At 32.6% G+C, this 19579-nt stretch overlaps 1 protein-coding gene across 2 annotated transcripts in view; it reads left to right on the forward strand.

The window, feature by feature from the left end:
* The first annotated feature begins 7348 nt into the window (after nucleotides 1-7348).
* The window catches only part of LOC134265800 (guanylate cyclase 32E-like), a 36391-nt gene continuing 24160 nt past the window's right edge, over nucleotides 7349-19579 (forward strand). Inside the window, exons 1-7 of one of the 2 annotated variants that reach the window (XM_062748016.1) lie at nucleotides 7349-8251; nucleotides 14452-14761; nucleotides 14998-15138; nucleotides 16236-16411; nucleotides 16500-16650; nucleotides 18119-18267; nucleotides 18427-18520. In XM_062748016.1, the coding sequence (XP_062604000.1) occupies nucleotides 7889-8251; nucleotides 14452-14761; nucleotides 14998-15138; nucleotides 16236-16411; nucleotides 16500-16650; nucleotides 18119-18267; nucleotides 18427-18520 (1384 nt within the window). In that variant the 5' untranslated portion in view covers nucleotides 7349-7888. The remainder of the gene's footprint in view (nucleotides 8252-14451; nucleotides 14762-14997; nucleotides 15139-16235; nucleotides 16412-16499; nucleotides 16651-18118; nucleotides 18268-18426; nucleotides 18521-19579) is intronic. The other variant, XM_062748023.1, reaches the window with a different exon arrangement.

Below are 19579 nucleotides of genomic sequence, written 5' to 3' on the forward strand. Positions count from 1 at the left end.
TTTTCTTTTTTAAACTTCAGATTCATTACTTAGAATGTGACTTGAATATTATTGTAAATATATGATTTTCATAAACATTACTGTTTATTGAAATTATTTGAACCATGGCAACAAAATCATGTATATAGATAATGAGATGGTTTTCCTCTGAATTTTGTGTTTGTATGTTTCTCTTAGTATGTGATTTTTTATGTTCTAAGTATTTTAAAAGTGTAATTAAATAAATGTTTTGTGTATTTTCTTTGCAAATGTTAATATGTGTTCTGAAATATTCAAGATTTTTTCAAGTATATATTTAAAGAGTAACAGAAATAAATAACAAAATTTGTAGTATTCTTTATTGATTTGGATGGAAATTCTTATTTAAATAGTATACCAATCATTTTTAATAGGTTGCATTTCTCTCTTTCCTTCATGAATATCCAGCGTTATATTAGAAAGATTGTATAGGTTAAAACCAGATGTATGTTTTTTGTATTATAATGTTGTTGTTGTTTGTACATAGTTTTCTGATTTTTTTTATCATCAATCTTAGATGCAGACTGAAAGGTTGTAAAGCCAGACCTGTGTATTTAACATTGTATATATCAATTGATATTTTTGTTGTTGTTAAAGTTTCATTTTGCATGAAGAGAAGTAGAGGGACCAAGAGTTTTTTTTTAATGTAAAACAAAAAAATCAAGAAAAAAAAAATAAAAGAAGTTTAGTTGAATACTGCATGTAATATCCTGTATATGTGTGTGTGTGTATTTTTGTATTATTTTCAGTTTTCTTTATCACCCATATTATATGAGGGTTTAGAAACATCTTGAATTAAATTCATGCACTTACAGCATAATTTCATTCAGAGTTTTGTTGAATTAAAAAAAAATGTGATTTTGTGGATTCTTGTATAAAGATATTCAATTATCCATGTCTATTTAGACATTGACCATTAATGCTTGAATGAAGATAGGGACCAAACATAAATCAAGTTATATTGTGCTTTTGTTTTATAAACTTGAATTCAAGTTTGTGTATTTTACTGAATTGAAATAACCAAGATGTCTGTTAATATTTGTATGTTACACAATTGTTGTAAGACATATAAGCTTTAGCAAGGTAGCTAGGCTATATGTCATGGTTTTGCCAATTTTTTTTTATCCATGATTGAAATGGATTCAAACTTTAATATGTTATTCCCTGTAACCTAAAGCTGATGTTGATTTTGAATCAAGGTAATAACTCAAGAGGCAAGGTTACTGTGGACAAAGAGATCACAACTTTGTGTATGGATGCTCTTGAAGCTTCAGATTTAACAATCATTTAAATCCTATTCAATCCTATATAGAATATTGTTATTATAGGTATTCATATTTGATTAAAATATATTTTGAACATATGAAGATTCAAGGGTGTCATAAATGAGAAGATCAGCATGTAGTGTGGATGTAAGTATGAGTGGTGAAGTGGGAAGGGGAGTCGGCCATTATATTGTTCCCTGGAAATTGTTTAGCTTTAGGAGTAGGGTCCTAGTGATCATTAAAAGCATGTTTAGATAAAAGACACCATGATAATATTATATCTATATCATTAAGTACTTTCATGAATGTAAGAATCAAATTTTCTGAGTGCATGCTGCATTATGCAAACATAATGTGATTGATACTATATATTGTCCTTAAAATTTTCATTTTGTCTTGGAAATTTTGAGCAAGAAAATCAATCTTCGCTTTGAAATACAAATTTTGTAATGATGAAGTTGATTCTGATGTTCATGTAATGAAACTTAGATGAGATGGGGAATACATATGCTTGTAAATTGATTAATTGATATTTAATTCCCACATATATTTAAAACGATATTGTATGAATATACTGTTAACAGAAAATTTCTCTGGGTAATGTGGACCAATAAACATGTAAAATAACAATTACATGTTTGAACATGATTTTGCTGTTTAGCGCGTTTTATATATATGTGGGGATGAAAAACTATCATTTCTAATTGTAAAATTGTAATGATTTAATAATAATAAATAGATTTGAATTGAAAACTTGTGCTTGTTTTCTATACAAGATTATCATGATTATCAAGTTGATGTTAGTAAATTATCAAGTTGGTGTTAATAATTCTGGAGGAGTTATTTTTCTTTTAACTATGAGGATTATAACTATGTAAGACCAACAAGTACTGAGGGGGAAATTCCAAGAAGGAACCCGCATCTATCCCCGATCAGTTTCATTTCTAGACCTTTAAAGTCAACTATGAAATTGAGAAAATGTCAAACGGATGAAAAATATACACAAAGTAGTAGCTAAGTTTTCTGTAGTACACAATAGATCAGTAAAATTATTGCCCCTCCCCTCGGTACCCACAACCATGTACTCCCAGGAATGGATGACACGAAAAACTTTAAGGTAAGTTCATGCAAGTTATAGCGACATATAAAATTGATTGACACTAGTAACTTATTTTACTTACCTTTTTCACTACTTCGTGTGCAATGAAATATAGAGATAATGATCAAGAACAAACACGGAACCCCCAAAAATCAGGTGGGATCAGGTGCCATATGGAGAAGTACCCCTGCCGACTTATCACATCCGCCATGCGCTCCTTGTCATGTTTAAAAGAAAAAAAAGGGAAAATTGGTAGACAATTCAATGTGTAAATGATGGCCTAAGAATTATTACCTGAGTAATGTCTCACAATTGAAACAATATATAAGACGATGTTGTACATGCAAACAATTTTTAAACCCAGACAAACTATTGACAAGTTGGTTGATAATTCGAAAGTGTTCGAATTGGCCATTTATACATGTTAACATGTATCAAATTCTCTTGTTGATATTAAGCCCAGCTTGTGTGCTTATACAACTTGTCGTTAGTTCAGTCAACATTTTTTATAAGGTTAACTTTATTTCACCCCGTTAACCCGATTAAAAATAAGGGGCACAAGACGGGTGATCGATAGGGAATGTTTATACTCTTCGCTGGTAACCGATCCGAAATGACTTTCGAGTATATTTCTTGCAGGATATCTTCTTATTTCATCATTTAGGTTTTGATATATTAGCAGTAAATGATATTAAATTTATTTGTGACGAATGTTTTGTCAAATAGATATAAGAACTCAGGAATCGTATTGTATTTTTCACTTCAACAAAGGATTATTTCTGAGATAGTTTTAAAGCTGAAAAGACAATGCTAAGAATTGAAAACAGAGTTATTGTTCTTTTGTCTTTGACGAGATACAGATCTGGCACTTTATTTACATGTACATTGTTTTTATATCCTTTTAAATATTTTTGTAAAAAATATTTATTTACAATAAAATATCTTGTACTAGCAATTAAAAAAACTTAACTAAATGCTTTTTGCATCGGTCAAACAATTCTTATCTTATGTTGACCGGTTCATCAGGCCAGCAAGGGTTTGTTTTGTTTGTTTATTCAGGAAATGGCACATGACATATATGTAGCATAAGATAGACATAAAAGAACAAAATTGGCACATGGAATCCAAAGAAATCATAAGATTTCTTAAAAAAAAAAAATACAATTGAAATAAAACACTAGCATTATATCATAAAGGGAATTCATATATGCAATGGAAGCTAGAATTTTTAAAGATTTACCATCATAGTAATGGACTTTGCGAGAAGCGCTGACTTTTACAGTTGCATGATGGCTTGCTTTGATGTACGGAGGTACGGAATGGATAATAGATAAGAAAACATTAATAATAGTTAAAGTTATGGTAGTGGACTTTTGCGAAGAGCGCTGACTTTTACAGTCGACAGCTTCCTTTTACACATGGGCAATATACGGAAGCTCTTCTGCAATAAAAAAAAATGCAGCTCGGCATTTAACTAAACGAAAATAACGGGCTGACATAAAGCACATATAAGTTTCCAATGAAGATTCGGACAACTACCCTACCCTCAAATACGCCCCTTCACATGTTAATGCCCCATAACACCATACCTATGACCACTAGAAAGGTTTTCTTATCTATTTTCAACCCGTACCTCCATACGTAACCGAGGTTTAAATGTCGAAGTAAACCGTCAACTGTAAAAGTCAGTGCTCTTCGCAAAAGTCCATTAAGGGCATTGTCACAACGCACTTTGAAAAAATTTTTCAAAGTGCGTTAAATTTGGGACCAAATCAACGCGCTTTGAAAAAATAAAATTTCTTTTCAAGGTGCGTTAATATCGACCATCTTAACGCACTTTGAAAAAAAATGTGTATGGTCGATATTCTTGCAAATCTTAGGTATGATAAATAATTGAACATGCTGGATAACTTTTCGGTGTAAAGGTCACTTCAGGATGTGAAAATGAGCGATTTTGATTTTTCCATACTTTGAAAATTGTTTCTCTCTTAAATGTTTAACTGTGCTTAATTTTTTCCAGTTTGCATGCATTTATTTGTTGAAAGTTTTCAACGTCACAATAGTTATGCAAATACATATATATTTGGGTGTAGTATAGGCATCGGTACCGGGAGGGGGGCTTAGTAGACACACGAATGTTTTACAAAGATTTACGTAATATTTATTAAACCTGATCTCGGAAAACTAAATAAACTATTATAGACATGGAAAATTTGGGCTTACCTTTAGGGGGTTGGCGGTTGTCCACGTTCAATTTGCTACCGTCGGCTTTGTAAAAAAAAAAGAGTTGGGCTGAGAGACCATCTACTCGTCTTCTCTTTTGTCTGAATGAAGTTAACTCAATACATTTAAATAAAAAAGTTTTTCGAAAGATATAATTATTACAAATGAATTCTCTCAATTACTAAAATCTTAGTCTAGAATTTTTGTTTTATACATATTTTTTTCAAAGTGCGTTAAATTTCCCCTTGGAAAAAAATGTTGATGTACACTCTTAACGCACTTTGAAAAAAAATTTCATAGTGCGTCGAGTGTGTCCCAAATTTAACGCACTTTGAAATTTTTTTTCAAAGTGCGTTGATTTTGTCTCAATTTTAACGCACTTTGAAAATTTTTTTCAAAGTGCATAATATAATGTTTTCAAAGTGCGTTGCCACAGGGCATTAACATTATTAACAACACAAGAGATGATTGGAGCATAATAAAATCACTTAAAATATCTTATTCATGAGAGATATAATCTTTTATTTTCATTTTGAAATTAAATGAAAAAAAACAACATTTTGGCAGGAGTTGTTTAAGGTGGAAGGGAGGGGACTGAAGGTAGGATTCTTGCCGCTACCTTCCTAGACAACGTCATATGGTCTTTGAAATGATCGAGTAATATCGTTTTATATAAACTCTTAAGCTAAAATTTTTATCGCAATGAGCAGCTGCTGAGTTTCTGCATATTTTCTCGAAGTAAAAGTAAGCCGTCAAATGTTATAGTCAGCACTTCTCACAAAAGTCCAATAGCCCATGACTGAGTAGTCCGAAATATCTGATGTTTTCCAGGCGATTTCACTGATTTGATATTTTACGGGCCAAGGAAACGTCAGAACCGTAAAAATCCTTATAAATATATACATAGTGGGTTTCATTACCAAGTCTCTTTATTTGCTCCACGCTGATATTTTTACAACAGTAAAGGAGAAACTTGGGAGGATAGGTATATTCACGAAGTGAAATCATTTGATCTGGTTTCCCTATAAATTAGGAAGCCTAATCTGCTGTGGCCTTCAACTCGACATTTTATAACCAATTAAAAATACTAGCATATTGGTACTTTCATTCATATGTCGATTTGATATATCCCAGTGAACTAGAAATAAAAGACACCACAAAGTCTGTCACATATGTTTCATATTGGATTATTTTACTATTAAGACGTTACTGGTGACTTAAATCAAAAGTTTATGATAAACTTGATAACTTCAACTTTTTTTTATTGTCTACTTCCCTTACCTAGAGGTATGAAGCAATATATGCTTATAGTCTGCTGTAAACGGGGTTTATGCTTAATTTCTAGTTGATTCGATCGATACGCAAGGGCATGTTATACATTTAATCAGTTTTTAAGAAGAGATAAAGCTATTGACAAACAAGTTCATGAAACAAGAATATCAACAGTATTGTGAAAGTCTTCATTTTGCAAGTCCTATGTTCGATATGACTTTATCAGCAAATATTGTCTATCTTTAGGTCAAATACTAAAGGGTGTTTCTCATACTACTGGTAATTGTTGGGCCATTATTTACATAATGAATCCTCTACGGGTTTAAATTTCCGTTTACTCGAACAAGTCACGAGGCACACAGTAGATGTGACTAGTTGGTAGGGGATGCTTGCTCCTTCATGGCACAGGATCCCTCCTTTGATGTGTTTCGGAGGTTCGCGTTTGCTCTATTACCGGTTTGTATTAAGTTTACTTTTGGGCTTGAATACTGTTCGTTTTCTCTATATTTCGTATTTTATTTCACCGTTACGTAACAGCTAGTCACAGGAGTTAGCAGTCGTTCAATATCGGCGCCACGAAAATAGCTCACGTTTGGAGAAGAATTTTAAAGATAGAGTCACTGAAAAATATTTCGTGATGCAATAGATTATTTCTGTGATGCTAATTTTTTTTTTATGATTGTTCCTTTTTATTGACAAAGCCAAAATGTTGCTTTATAAAATTATTATTTATAAATTGACTTATTTTGTTTAGTCATAACATGCACTTTAATGTATTGTTTGTAACATGAAAATTTGTGATTGGCACAACTAACAGAATTTGAATGACTTGCCTCCATAGTTCTCCATGAACTTGGTCAAAGGAAAAAAATTCACAAATTTATTGGATATGTCTGCATAAGAAGCACCCCGTACTGCTGTGTAAAATGATATATACATGTATCTAATACTCTTCTTTATGCAGTTCAGCAAATGAGGTGGCAACGATGTTATCTCCTGGCTGGGCGGGAGTGAAAGTTTGACAGGGGATATTTACTTCTCCGAGACAGCTGATCCTGTTCACGATTCGTATTCTTTACTGGATTTAAGAGACTTTATCTTTTACATTACACATTAATTTACATAGAAAGTTAAATCAAATCAGATGATTACAACATGAACATAAACTTGAGCATTTAATAAAACCGAAGCCACCAAAATTGTACCCCAAACCTGATAATCGTTTCATTTTCTAATGTTTTTGTACAACTAAAAGTCGTGAAGACATCTTTATCCAAAGTGCAAATCAAACAGTTTTCAACATATGATAATGAGTTGTTTTTACTTTTGTCTGTTTATACGTTTAAATCTATAGTATATAATTAAAAAAAATATATCATTGTCAGAACTTTTAACGGAATATAATATTTCATGTTTTGAAGGTGTCAAGTAATTGATTCCATTCAATGTATTGACGCTTAATAAACCGGAGCGCAGATTATCGCTTCGTATAGGAAAACACCAGAGCTCGTGTGATAGGGAAGACACTTAAATACAAGGAAGGGGAGAAACGCCAACAATGGGACGTTTTACTCGGAAAAATCCCTCAAATCCATGGCAGGAGCTCATCTTGTAACATGTGGTCAGTTTTAAATTTGAATGGGGAGGAATTATATACAACCGATAACAATCCCCTTTTAAATTACCCCTCTCTCGAAATTTGTGTATTTACACATACTTAGTGGAGGTACGCTAATTTCACTAGCGGATTCTTATAATTTTAAATTCAAGATGTGTTGATCAAGAGAGTGCGTTAAAATGAGCAAACACCGTCGTCAGTGTGAAACACAATGGGACCAATCAGTAATTATACATTTTGGATTTACATAGCTATTTAAACTCTTTAATGATCAATGATATTGGGAAAAATATTTGCATACATATAAAAGACGAAATCTCCCTTTGGAAGTATATAAGAGGAAATCCAATGGCGTGCTGATGTTGTGTGTATATATTGTAAATTTTAACGTCCATGTGTAACCTAAACGTCTTCTTGCTTTTTTTGTGTGTTTTTGTCTTGTGTAGCCCAGTTTCTGTGTCAAATGTAACTAAATCACTTAAGATTTCGTTCCTGGCCTCTCGTACCTACTTTGGTGGACTATTATACGGGGGGGCCTTTTATCGTGCCATTGATGATATCAACAAGGATGACCGTCTTTTACCCGGCTATGTTTTGGAGCCGATATTTGCCGACACACATTCGGATATTTTACAGACGGTGGGGTACATGACAGATCATAAGATTAATGGTACCCTTGGTTTCATTGGTCCAGAGGGGGCCTGTGGAATCGCGGCCACCAATGCTGCAGCCTGGAACATGCCCATGGTGGTATATGTAAGTATACCCTTCTATATTAAGAGACATATACTTTTAATTTTCATTCGGTTGTCATTTTTCAAATCATAATGTTGATTTGTGTTCTTTTTATTTTTTTAGTAAATGTATTCTATTTCAAGTTTGAAGAATTCGCATTTTGGCATTTTGCATGTTGAGCGAAACTGCAGGACATGCAGATCTAGAATCTAGCTATTGTTCACTTTATCTTAGTACATGTAGATATAATTCACACAATTTTGGATAGCGAAGCTCCAGTGGTATCTCAAGTATTTAATTTGTTTAACAGATGGAGATAAGAGCATGAAAAAGTGCATCTGTACTTTTTGAAGCATGTGTTCCTTCTTTGTCATTCGTAAATAAATAAAACAGCATTCAAATAATTTCCCGTATCTTCCACACTTACCATCCATATCAGATTATACAAGGACATGCTGCACCATAGCACATATTTACCCCGAGAATAAAATTATTTTACACATTATTGCCATGAACTTTTCTTAAGGGGTGGAATGAAAAAGTTAATGAAACACAGTATTTTCTATTCAAATATTCAAGCTGCACTTCATTTTCCTAATTGTTGTTTTTTCTTGGATTGTTTTCAATCTTATCATCAGATACGATATTATGATGACATAAAAGTGGCACAAGACATCCACTAGTATAAGAATTCAATAACGTTTTTAATCAGGCTTGTTATTAGATAAAACATTAACAGAAAGAGGCTGATGTATTCAGACACAGCCAGCGCTAATTCTGTTCAGAAATCGAATTTTGACGAGGCTTTCGACGTTGTATTAAAATCCCGAGATTTTTTTTTTATTAAAGGCATGGTCTAATCATGTAATCAGCACATAAATAAATTTCTCAAAATATTTCAAAATTCTATTCAATTTTGAGTAAGAAACTGTCGCTAAAAGTTTTAATTTGAAGGCTGACTTTCAGTAACAACTTAAAGGAATTTCAAGGTTTAAAAAAGTTATTCAAATGTCATGTACGTAATGTTTTGAAATTTGATAGATTTGTTCTGTACTATTATTTACTGGAAATCTAATTTTTAACAATTGTGGATAATCGCTCGAATGAATTTAACATAAAAAACCAAGACATGGGGCAGATGACCAGATATTTAAATAAGTAAATCAATTGACTAACAGTCCCCTTTATGTTTACTCGCTTTCACGTCAGGGAAGTGTCAATAACAGTTATTCCACTTATCTCTGAATGTTTACAATGTTTGTTTACTATTTGAATCAGAACTAAACATTAGAATCGCAAAACGACTTAGCGCTTCGAATCTTCTAACTGAGAAGCGGCCATTTACCTCTCTTTCCCCCACCCCCCATAAAACCATTGGAGTCCTCTCTGTTAACATATCAAAGGCTGGCTAAAACGCGTTTCTAATAGTTTTGATTTGAAGGCTGACGTTCAATTTCGCTTACTTCTTATTAAAATGTGGACTGACATCAAGGATTCTTGATAGAAAATAATACGTGCAGTGTGGAAGGAGAATATTGGATATTAAGTATCGTGAACTCTTGTAATAATTGATTTTTTTTATACCCCCCGCTTGAAAAGCGAGAGGGTATATAGTAATCGTTAATTCCGTCCGTTATACCCCCCGCTTGAAAAGGGAGAGGGTATATAGTAATCGTTAATTCCGTCCGTCCGTCCGTCTGTACGTCCGTCCGTCTGTTACGCTTTGGGGTACCCATCTCTTATCCGCAACTCCTCTTATACAACTGAATGAAATTTGATGAAACTTTCACAGAATCTTTATTACATATTGCCATTGTGCACCTCCTATTTTACTTTTTGATCCGACACATATTTTGGGTTTCCCATAGCAAAACATGGACACTGCCATTTATACACATTTTTTTTAAATACTAGATTCAAAAAATAAGAAAAAAGAACAGAACGAAAAATAATTTGCTGTGATCGAGCCTCTTCACAGTTTGAAAATGATTGCTTAACATCAGGGTGACTTAAATAAGTGTTGAAAAATATATCCTTTCCGGCGATTTCCTCTGTATCTAATCTATATGTATAGTAGGAAGGGCATTGAGTCGATGTTGATCAGGCTTTATGTGCGTGACATGATCACAAATGTACATGTATTTTAAAATTGTCATTCCTTAGAAAGTGCAAAGTGTTGCATTGATTTTTAAAACGTGTTGGATAAAATATTTCATAAGTGTAAACATGACGTCTTTGACACCTAAGTGTGTAATAACACACAGAATCTAAGCTCCTTCATGTAATAAGTATTGAATCGACTAAACAACAAACCTGGTGCCTTGTTTACAATCCGCCAGCAGCTGGTCAGTTAACTTCACTAATGAGAGCCTCGTTAGCATCCAAACTTCTTTACGTTTTTATTTAAATGTACTCACTTTGTGTAAATAATAGAGACGTGCTTTACGGATTTGAACTTAATGAATGAGGTGAAAGTCTTTTTTCTTTTAAAGTATACTACAGAATTCAGGGTGTTCCGTCTCTTTTTAAGCTTATTTTTGTTTATTACTCCAACAAATATTTGCTTAATTACGAAAAAAAATATCAATGATTGAAAAAAATTCTTGCTTGCTTCCTTCAGAAGGTAATAAATATGTCCGAAGTGTTCCTCGATTTTCGCAGATTGATGGTTAAGAATCGTGGAAGTTAGGAAAATGATTGTCTGCAAGTGCTTTCAATTTTGAAATTCGCACAAGATTGTTGAGGCTGTTTGAATTATTACGTGTTATATATAGTTCAGATAATTGCTATTATCACTATTAGTGCAGACAGTCAATAAATAAATAGCACAGAGAATGCTAGCAAGCTTCAAATGTAAGAAAGCTCTCTCTTTATATAAAAGGACAGTGCAATTTATTGTCTTGGCATCAACAGATCTAGAAGGGTTGCCTTTTCCTACATATAGATAACTAGGTAATCTGTAGGGAGATAAGACTACTTCCCTTCTCAACGTTATTAAATTATCACATAGAATTATTGTTCATAATAATATTTCAGAGAATCGAAAACTGAGATGAAAATTGTCTCTCGTTGCATATTCTAAACATTCCAACAAATTAACAGTTTGCTCTCCTTTTTGAGTCACATTTCCACTTCAGAAAAAAAGCATCTATAGTAAAAAACAAAAGTATACTTTTCTGCCTAAATATTTAATGTACTTACATTCCATATATAATGAAATATTAATTCTCATCTGTTAATATTCTCTGACATTCTCATATAATTTTGTTTCTAAGAATTTATATAAGAATAAAACACCTTGGTTGGAAAAAAGAGTTGGAAAAAAGAGACATTATACAGTAACTAAAATTGATTTCTATGCCTATGTAAAAGTACGGTACTCAAATTTTTTCTACAGATTTCATAAAAATAGTTAGAAAAATCTGTCTTTTTTAATGCATTACTAGGACATTAGAAATTCAACAATGTAGTTAATAATTCAAATAACAGAATAAAAAGGATCTTAGTGCAAAAACAAGCAAAAAAAGCAGTTTAAAAATAAAACAAATGAATCTACATTATGTACATGAGGAAAGATTCACTGTTACTTTATATACAAGAAATATCTTTTAAAGACATTTTCGCAACGACTTGTAATTGTCTCCAAAACAAGTTGTTTATACACATGGTGCTTGCAAGCTTAAATGGGTACCTACTTTATTTGAACGGATTTGTGAATACTGTTCAGTCATATGATAAAGACAACCAGGGCCTGTGCAGGCATCATGCGATCAGTAAAGTGCTAAATACTAACTTATTTCTTTGGATTCTTCTTTACCGGTAGATGACACCACTTGTACCGAAATCTAAAACTGTCTTCTTTCTCCTATTCCCGAGACTTCCGTACACTGCCACTAATTATATCTTCAGTAAAAGTCGAATGTGGATTCTTCTTTTTCAGATTTAATAATTTTCAAAGAGTTCTTCGGAGGACACAATTATATCTATTGAGGTGCTTTCTTAAACGCTTAAATATGATACCCGTTCTAGATATCTACAATACATTGTTAATGTAAAACTATAGATGCATTTAATTGTTTGAAAGCTTTAGGATTATGTGTTTCTTTTTTATCTTGAATCATTTTTCATAATAGGGATAAATGCAATCTGTATTTTAAACTTACAAAGAGGAGAACCACAGGTTTTAATAATAATAATAATAATAATAAACAATACTGTCAATCACTCTTCTTTAATTCCAATTTGATACTTCTCCAAGGAGTGTATTTTACTTTCACTGTGAAAAATGTTAAATTATACACCTGTTATTTTTTTTCTCTTAAACTAACAATGTAGATTGTATATCGGATATATTTATTGACATTTTTACTTTATTAATGTTTATTACGTCAGTCTCATTTTTTGAGTGACGTTTGTTTTCTATATTGTTTGTGGGTACTTTTGTAATCAAAGTTCATTCATACGTACAAATAATGAAATCTATGTTATTAATTAAACCTCTATACATGTTTACAAACCATATGCCACAGGTGTTCTTACCTTGTGTCCCAAATACACTGTAGACAGAGAATGATCAGGACATCATCTTTGTAAAGTATAGTACATAATTTAAGTAAACATTTACAAGACTTGGATAAGTCTTCTGGATTTTTAATTTTTTTTTTTCAAAATAAAAAAAGGCTTAAATACATTAAACTTGGCCGCAACCACTTTGGCATATTAAACCCTGAAATACCGAGTATTATAAAAATATAACAACCTTCAATCAATATCATCGAATTGATGGACACAATAAGACTTTTGCAGGAATTCAATTCATGTGTGAGGATGGGGGAATGCATGCACACTATTTTGGCAATCCTACGATACTTTGCGGCAAATAAAGAACATTTTATATTGTCTGCCCTAACCACAGGAACAATAATATGTTGGCAATAAATCAATATTAATAACTTCATAACAATAAAGAGACCTAACTTACATAGTGGAAATTACAACTGATTGATTTTCAAGGGTGTTTAGTACGTTGCATATTCAACAAATCGAAATGATGGGCTAAAAAAAACCCAACAAAGTATTGTTCAACAATGCAAATATTGAGAATGAGCAAGAGATTTTATTTGCAAGTCATATTAAATTTTTCGCCATAACAATCACGTTTGAGGCATAATCCAACATTTAAAGTGTTTACTGGTAGCAGTCAATTAGATATGCTGAAAATAGGAAATCTAGATACATGTATCAGTCACCATAAAACATACATCTCAAACTATTATCACTAGACATCGTTAAAAGCTTGGTCTCTTATCAGTTCTTCAAAATCAATGTTCTTCAATCAACATGACGTTAGTTGGAATGTTTGAAATAGATCCTCGTGTAAGTCATTTTACAATGAAAGTAAAATTGTGACAAATTTTCCATCTGAGAAATCTGAGAAATACAAAGGACGTAAAGAATTTGAAAACATGAATTTGATAAGTTCATGAACTACTGTCTTTTGCGTATGGTAAATATATATTATTATAACAGTAACTTGATCCGAAGGGTTGTATCACGTCGAGTTGACAGGCGCGGATCATCAGATCTAACGAGACGCGAAGCGTCGAGTTTGATCTGATGATCCACGCCTGTCAACGAGACCTGATACGGCTCTTCGGATCAAGTTACTGTTATAATCATAAATTTATTATATACCCCCTTATAACTAGCTAAATATAGCAGAATAAAACTTTAGAGATCAATTGTATAATATTTATCCGTAAAACAAAGCATAATAACAAGGGACTTTTTAACGCGCAAGAAAAATAACGTCATGTTTTTGCGTACTACGTCATCAGTTTCAGAGAGTGGTGATATGGATTCAGAAAACCACAGTGTGGTTATCCGGAAAATCGGATCAAACTCTGTAAAATTAACAGTAACAAAAACAAGGAAATTGATGGGTATATAATAAAAAAACGCATTTGCGAGAAAGTCAACAACATACAATTTTTAAAGTTATATAAATTTCGTGTATAAATTCTTTGAAATATTTTCCATTTCATATCTTTCTGTAGCTAGGCTATGGGTTTCAAATTCAGAATATGAAATTTCATGATTTCTTTATTTTCATTTTTGAATCAAACTCGAAAAGTAATACTGCTTTTAAAATAAATGTCTTAATGCCGAAAATTCCTGTTTGTTGATCAGACATTTAACTGAGAACTATGTTTTGATTTTAGAGATGTCACGACTCTGAGTTAGCAGAGGATCCTCAGTTAGAAAGAAGAATCCGCCAGACATTTGTAAGAACTGAACCATCAACATCCAAAGTCTCCAAGTCCATAACCTCCTTACTACGCCATTTCAACTGGCGCAAAATCAGCCTCGTTCTGGGTAACAGAACAGTATGGAACCAGACGGCAGAAGATCTCAAATCCTTATTGAGGGAAAATGATATCGAAATCCGTAAAGAAGTTCTCTTTCAAGAGCCTTATACCAATAAACTAGATATGTCAGAATACGTTCATGCCACCGTCATGTCAACACGAAGTAAGAATTTTTAGCTGCGCATATTTAAAAAAAATGAATCACTGAAGTATGTTTGTACAACTTACTTTTTCAAGAAAGATGATATTAGAATATATTGATTTGTCAGTGTTATTATTTTTGCAAGGTATGCGTTTTTGAACATTTAAAACGCAGACATTTAACAAGGTTTAAAACCTTTATAGAACAAAGAAATAAAGAACTGCTTTATGATTCATGAAATGTTCATATTTTTCCAGTTTACGTTTTCCTTGGTGACTATCATGCTCTCATAGACTTTGTCCGAAGTTTGGACAAACAACCAAAAGACAACGGAGATTTTGCAGTCATTACAGTTTTGGATGAACAACCAACCTCAAAGCTTAAACACTTTTTGAAAAGTGAGTTAATATCAATAACACTGATAGAACAGTTTTAACGCCAATGTGTAAACTATTCTACTTGCCAAGTTGTTACCGTCTATTTCAGCATGACATAACAATTGCTGTTTCAAAAATCAGAACTTTGTGGTCTGTACGGTTGTTTGTAAAGAAACTAGAATCTGGTAACTGTTTGCAGGGGGGTGTTCTAGAAGTTACCTTATTTCTTACTTAGAACTAAAATGTGAATTGGGATTGAAAATCACAGAAAATTTGTACAGGAAGTCATTTCATAGTTTCTACTTTTTGCCAACGAGGAAATACATTTTCATGAAATTCGGTATTTGAACCTTAGTCAAAGCAATGTTTTGTTTTTTTTTAACTTTCCGATATTTTTATATGTTTTTTACTGAAGTAATTAGTAAGCAATGATTTCGTCAAATTTTGAAAAAAAAGAGAATTTGCTTCTACACGAAATATATTGATATGCTTCCTCGTGCACTGATATATATCTTAATCGTTATTCAAATACTAGAATTCTTGAAGTAGATACAACTCACAGAAAAAAGAAGAAGCAAAACGTGATGGAGTTGTAGAACATATTTTATATTTTTGAAACTATGGAGCATTAAGAAAACCCAATACATTTATTCCATCAATAACCATTAAAATAGGTTATTTAGTAACTACAAATGATTTCAGCAATCTTCTAGAAAGCGGAAACTCAAATGCAGTATACAAAATCTGAAAATACTTAATATAAAACAAATCTAAAAATACGAACATACAGTTACGTCTTAAATGTGAATACATGTATAACAATGAGAACGTCGACTTCTTGAGAGATTTGTTGCTAAACGTTGTGCGACAGCTTATTTGAATGTTGCGCAAATGACCCTCTTATATTTTTTACTTTTTTTTTTAAATAAAAGGAAAGTTTTTCTTTAACAATTTATAAAAAGAGATATATAACACAATAACTGTGTAAATATTATGAATTTGACTTCTGAGAAAGGACAAATAATATATTTTCATTTGGTAACATCAACACAGAAAGAAGAAACACTTTTTTTGGCCTTTTTTTCCTATAGAGATATACATTCACCTTCTATTTGCAGCCCCGTATGAGACAGAACTGAAGGATGAACACTGGCAGGCCTTCCGCAATGTTCTGGTTATATCCCCTCGTTCTCCCAGTAACCCGGATTGGGACAAATTTATCGACGATGTGCGCATGCGTAACATGGAGCCACCAATTAGCCTGCCTCGCCCGCCACCTTTATTAAACATTACGGTTAGTCTTTATTGCAAAATGGGTGAATATAGTAATATTTTTTGTATTTAATGAAAATAGAATTTTAATAATAATCATTTTTCAACAGATTCAGCAGGTTGTTCCAATTCACGCTGCCCATTTGTACGATGCCGTTATGGTGTTGGCACGCGCTCTGGATTCTGTTATATCAAACAATGAAAGTAGCCTCAAAAACGGTAGATCCATTGTTTCAAACATCCAGAAAGCTTCTTTTAAAAGTGAGTTTTTGCTTACAGTGTATTTTGAATATGATTATAGTGATATTTTAGTGGTCACAACGACCAGATGTACAAAAATCTTTTCAGGCTAAATCGTTCTATACATTGTACCAGACATGATCTTGGATCTAGGTGCAAAAATGTAGTCCCCCAATGTATATATATGTCGTATACCTAAAGATAGGATTTTCTTTGGAATTTGTCGAATGAATGCAAATATTGGCGCTAAAGGTAGCGTTCGGATGCTCGAAAGTTATGTGTTTTGTCCTCCATATAATTCTGTTATCTTAAATATTAAAAGAATTATGATGAAATGCGACAAGTGTCTTTAGAATGATCGTTCAGTTTCGGTCATTGGGAAATATTTAAAATTCGCCTTTAATGAACTAAAATGATAGTTCAGTTTTGGTTATTGGGAAATACATGTATCTAAAATTCGCCTGAAATGAACTAAAATGATAGTTCAGTTTTTGTTATTGGGAAATATTTATTATTCTCCCGAAATGATCCAAATTTTCACCTCCTCAACTCAGATGTGGATGATTTAGTAAAGCACTGAACAGTCTTTATTTCCTGATACTGTTTTTTATTGTTAAAAAGACTTCAACGATGTGATCTTTTAATTGCAATATTATTAAAATCATACATCGCGTTATCAAGCTAATGGACACATTTTTATGAGACAAAAGATGCCAATAATTGAGAGAATTGATCTTATTATACGGTTATTATCCGGCTCGCTCACATGTTTGTTAGTTCAAACGCTTCTACGCAGTGAGCCTCTTGTGTTCAGTGGAGTAGTACACCCCCAGTCACCTCGTGATTATTTTAGTTTAAACTGTATTTAAAATAAATTTGTATCTCAGCTGATTTGCATTGATTTTTGAGAAACCTTTTATAGGAATACTTGGCATTATCTTGACCTTTTTGAGTGCAAATTTCTGACGCGCATATAATGGTTTTCCGATTAGAAGCATGGAGACACACGGAATAGATACATTTACGTTTTCTACATGTGACGTCATGCTTCTTCCACAGATCTAAATGAGTCATCCGACGAGTTGAGACCGTTATACACCAATTTATGTCAGCCAAGGGTATTATGATGCCTCTTTATTAGAGAGAGTTCCCATAATATACTTAATTAAAGCATATACAGTGAACCCTCAGATATCCGGATGCTTCAGTATCCGGACGATTTTTCATCGGAACAAAATTCTTAAATGTTTTTTTGTCTTGTTTAACTGGTGATTCAGATATCCGGATGCTTCACATATCCGGACAAATTGACTGGAAACCAAAGTCCGGATAAATGAGGGTCCACTGTAATATTTCAGAAACTAAAATTAGGGAAACTGTCAAATTTGAGGGTCTTCTGAAGCGCTGTTTACGTGTACTTTATATCTTCCAGAATAAAATATCTGCATGTTTTAGAATTGATTATAGAGCAAATATTGGGTAATTTCAGGTATCCAAGGTTTTGATGTTTACGTGGACGAAACAGGTGAGTCAGAAGGGAACTACTCACTTTTGTCCTTGACTTTGCCAGCTGAAGGTCAACCTTTTCTTGGTCCTGTCGGCTGTTTCAACAGATACTCTAATGATCTTGGAGTGCCCGTTAGTATTTGTTCAGATGTGGAATTTTAAAGATAATGCATATTTTAAGGCGACTCAATAAAATTTGCTTCCTTTTCTTATGTTCCCGTTTTTCAAATATTTGAACGACAGCGTTTTCAAATCATATTTCATAAAAATATATTTCCTATCATCCTCTAGGAGTTTGTACTAAATAAAGAAATGAAATGGACAGAGGTTCTTAGAGATGAGCCGCCTTGTGGATTCGACGAAGAGAAATGCCAATACGAAACTGGTATACTAATGTAGAATTAAGTCGTTACTAAAACATAAGCTTTTAAGTAGAAATATTATAGAATAAACAAATGTATATTGAGTTTTCACAGATAGTTTAATAAAGCTTCCAAAATATCCCAGAAATTAACTATTATTAAGACCGCAAGAGCACGCTCTGCATAAGAATATTTTCTTAAATGAAGCAAGTTATTAGCAAATATGTTGATGAAACAAGAATATCAAGAGACTTGGTCAAAGTCATCCCTTTTCAAGGTCTATAATCAATGCATTTACATTGTCAGGAAATATAATTTGTCATTAACTCGAATGCTGATTGGTGTTTTCAAACTAATTGTTAGGTGTTATATATAATTGTCTAGGGGCCGGGTTTCTCTTTTTTCCCGATCAGGGCAAGGATAACACGATGGATGTGAGCGGTGGACAGGGGATGCTTACTCCTCCATGGCACCTGATCCCACCTCTGTTTTACAGAGGTCCATGTATGCTCTGCTCCGTTTTTGTGTTGTTTTATTGGACATTTGAGCTTGATATCTGTTCATCATCTCCATATCTCATGTATGGAATATGGATATAATGAGTAGAATTGAAGCTAATTAATACATTCAAATGATACCGTTTAGGAGCAATGCAAAGCAATATCAGATGAAGGAATAGGTGTCATGTATAGACAAATAATGTTATTTACGTAGACTGGTAAAATGAAGTAAACTATATTATTTTCTTTGAAACCAATACTTTTTCATTAAAGATGAATACCTGTCATCTTTGAAAAATTAATGAAGATATCCATGCATATTTTTCATACTGTTTGTTTTATCTTCAGAGTTCTAGTAGTATTTTTTTGTTCAGAAAGTAAATTAATTGAAATCTTAGCCGAAGATTAAAGGAAGAGTATGTATGTTTTTTGCTGTCTCGGAATGGAATATGAATTTCCCCGACGGTTAGTTTGTAAACAGCAAACTTGAAACCTTTGCTAACACTCACTTAGTTCTGAATTATAATTCACCTGATGTTCAGATTTCAAGGACTGTTTATACATTACTCATCATTCATGTAT

Source organism: Saccostrea cucullata, unplaced genomic scaffold, assembly GCF_032062105.1.
Source record: "Saccostrea cucullata isolate Sc308-1 unplaced genomic scaffold, CSIRO_AGI_Scuc_v1 ctg157, whole genome shotgun sequence".
NCBI classification, from domain to species: domain Eukaryota; kingdom Metazoa; phylum Mollusca; class Bivalvia; order Ostreida; family Ostreidae; genus Saccostrea; species Saccostrea cuccullata.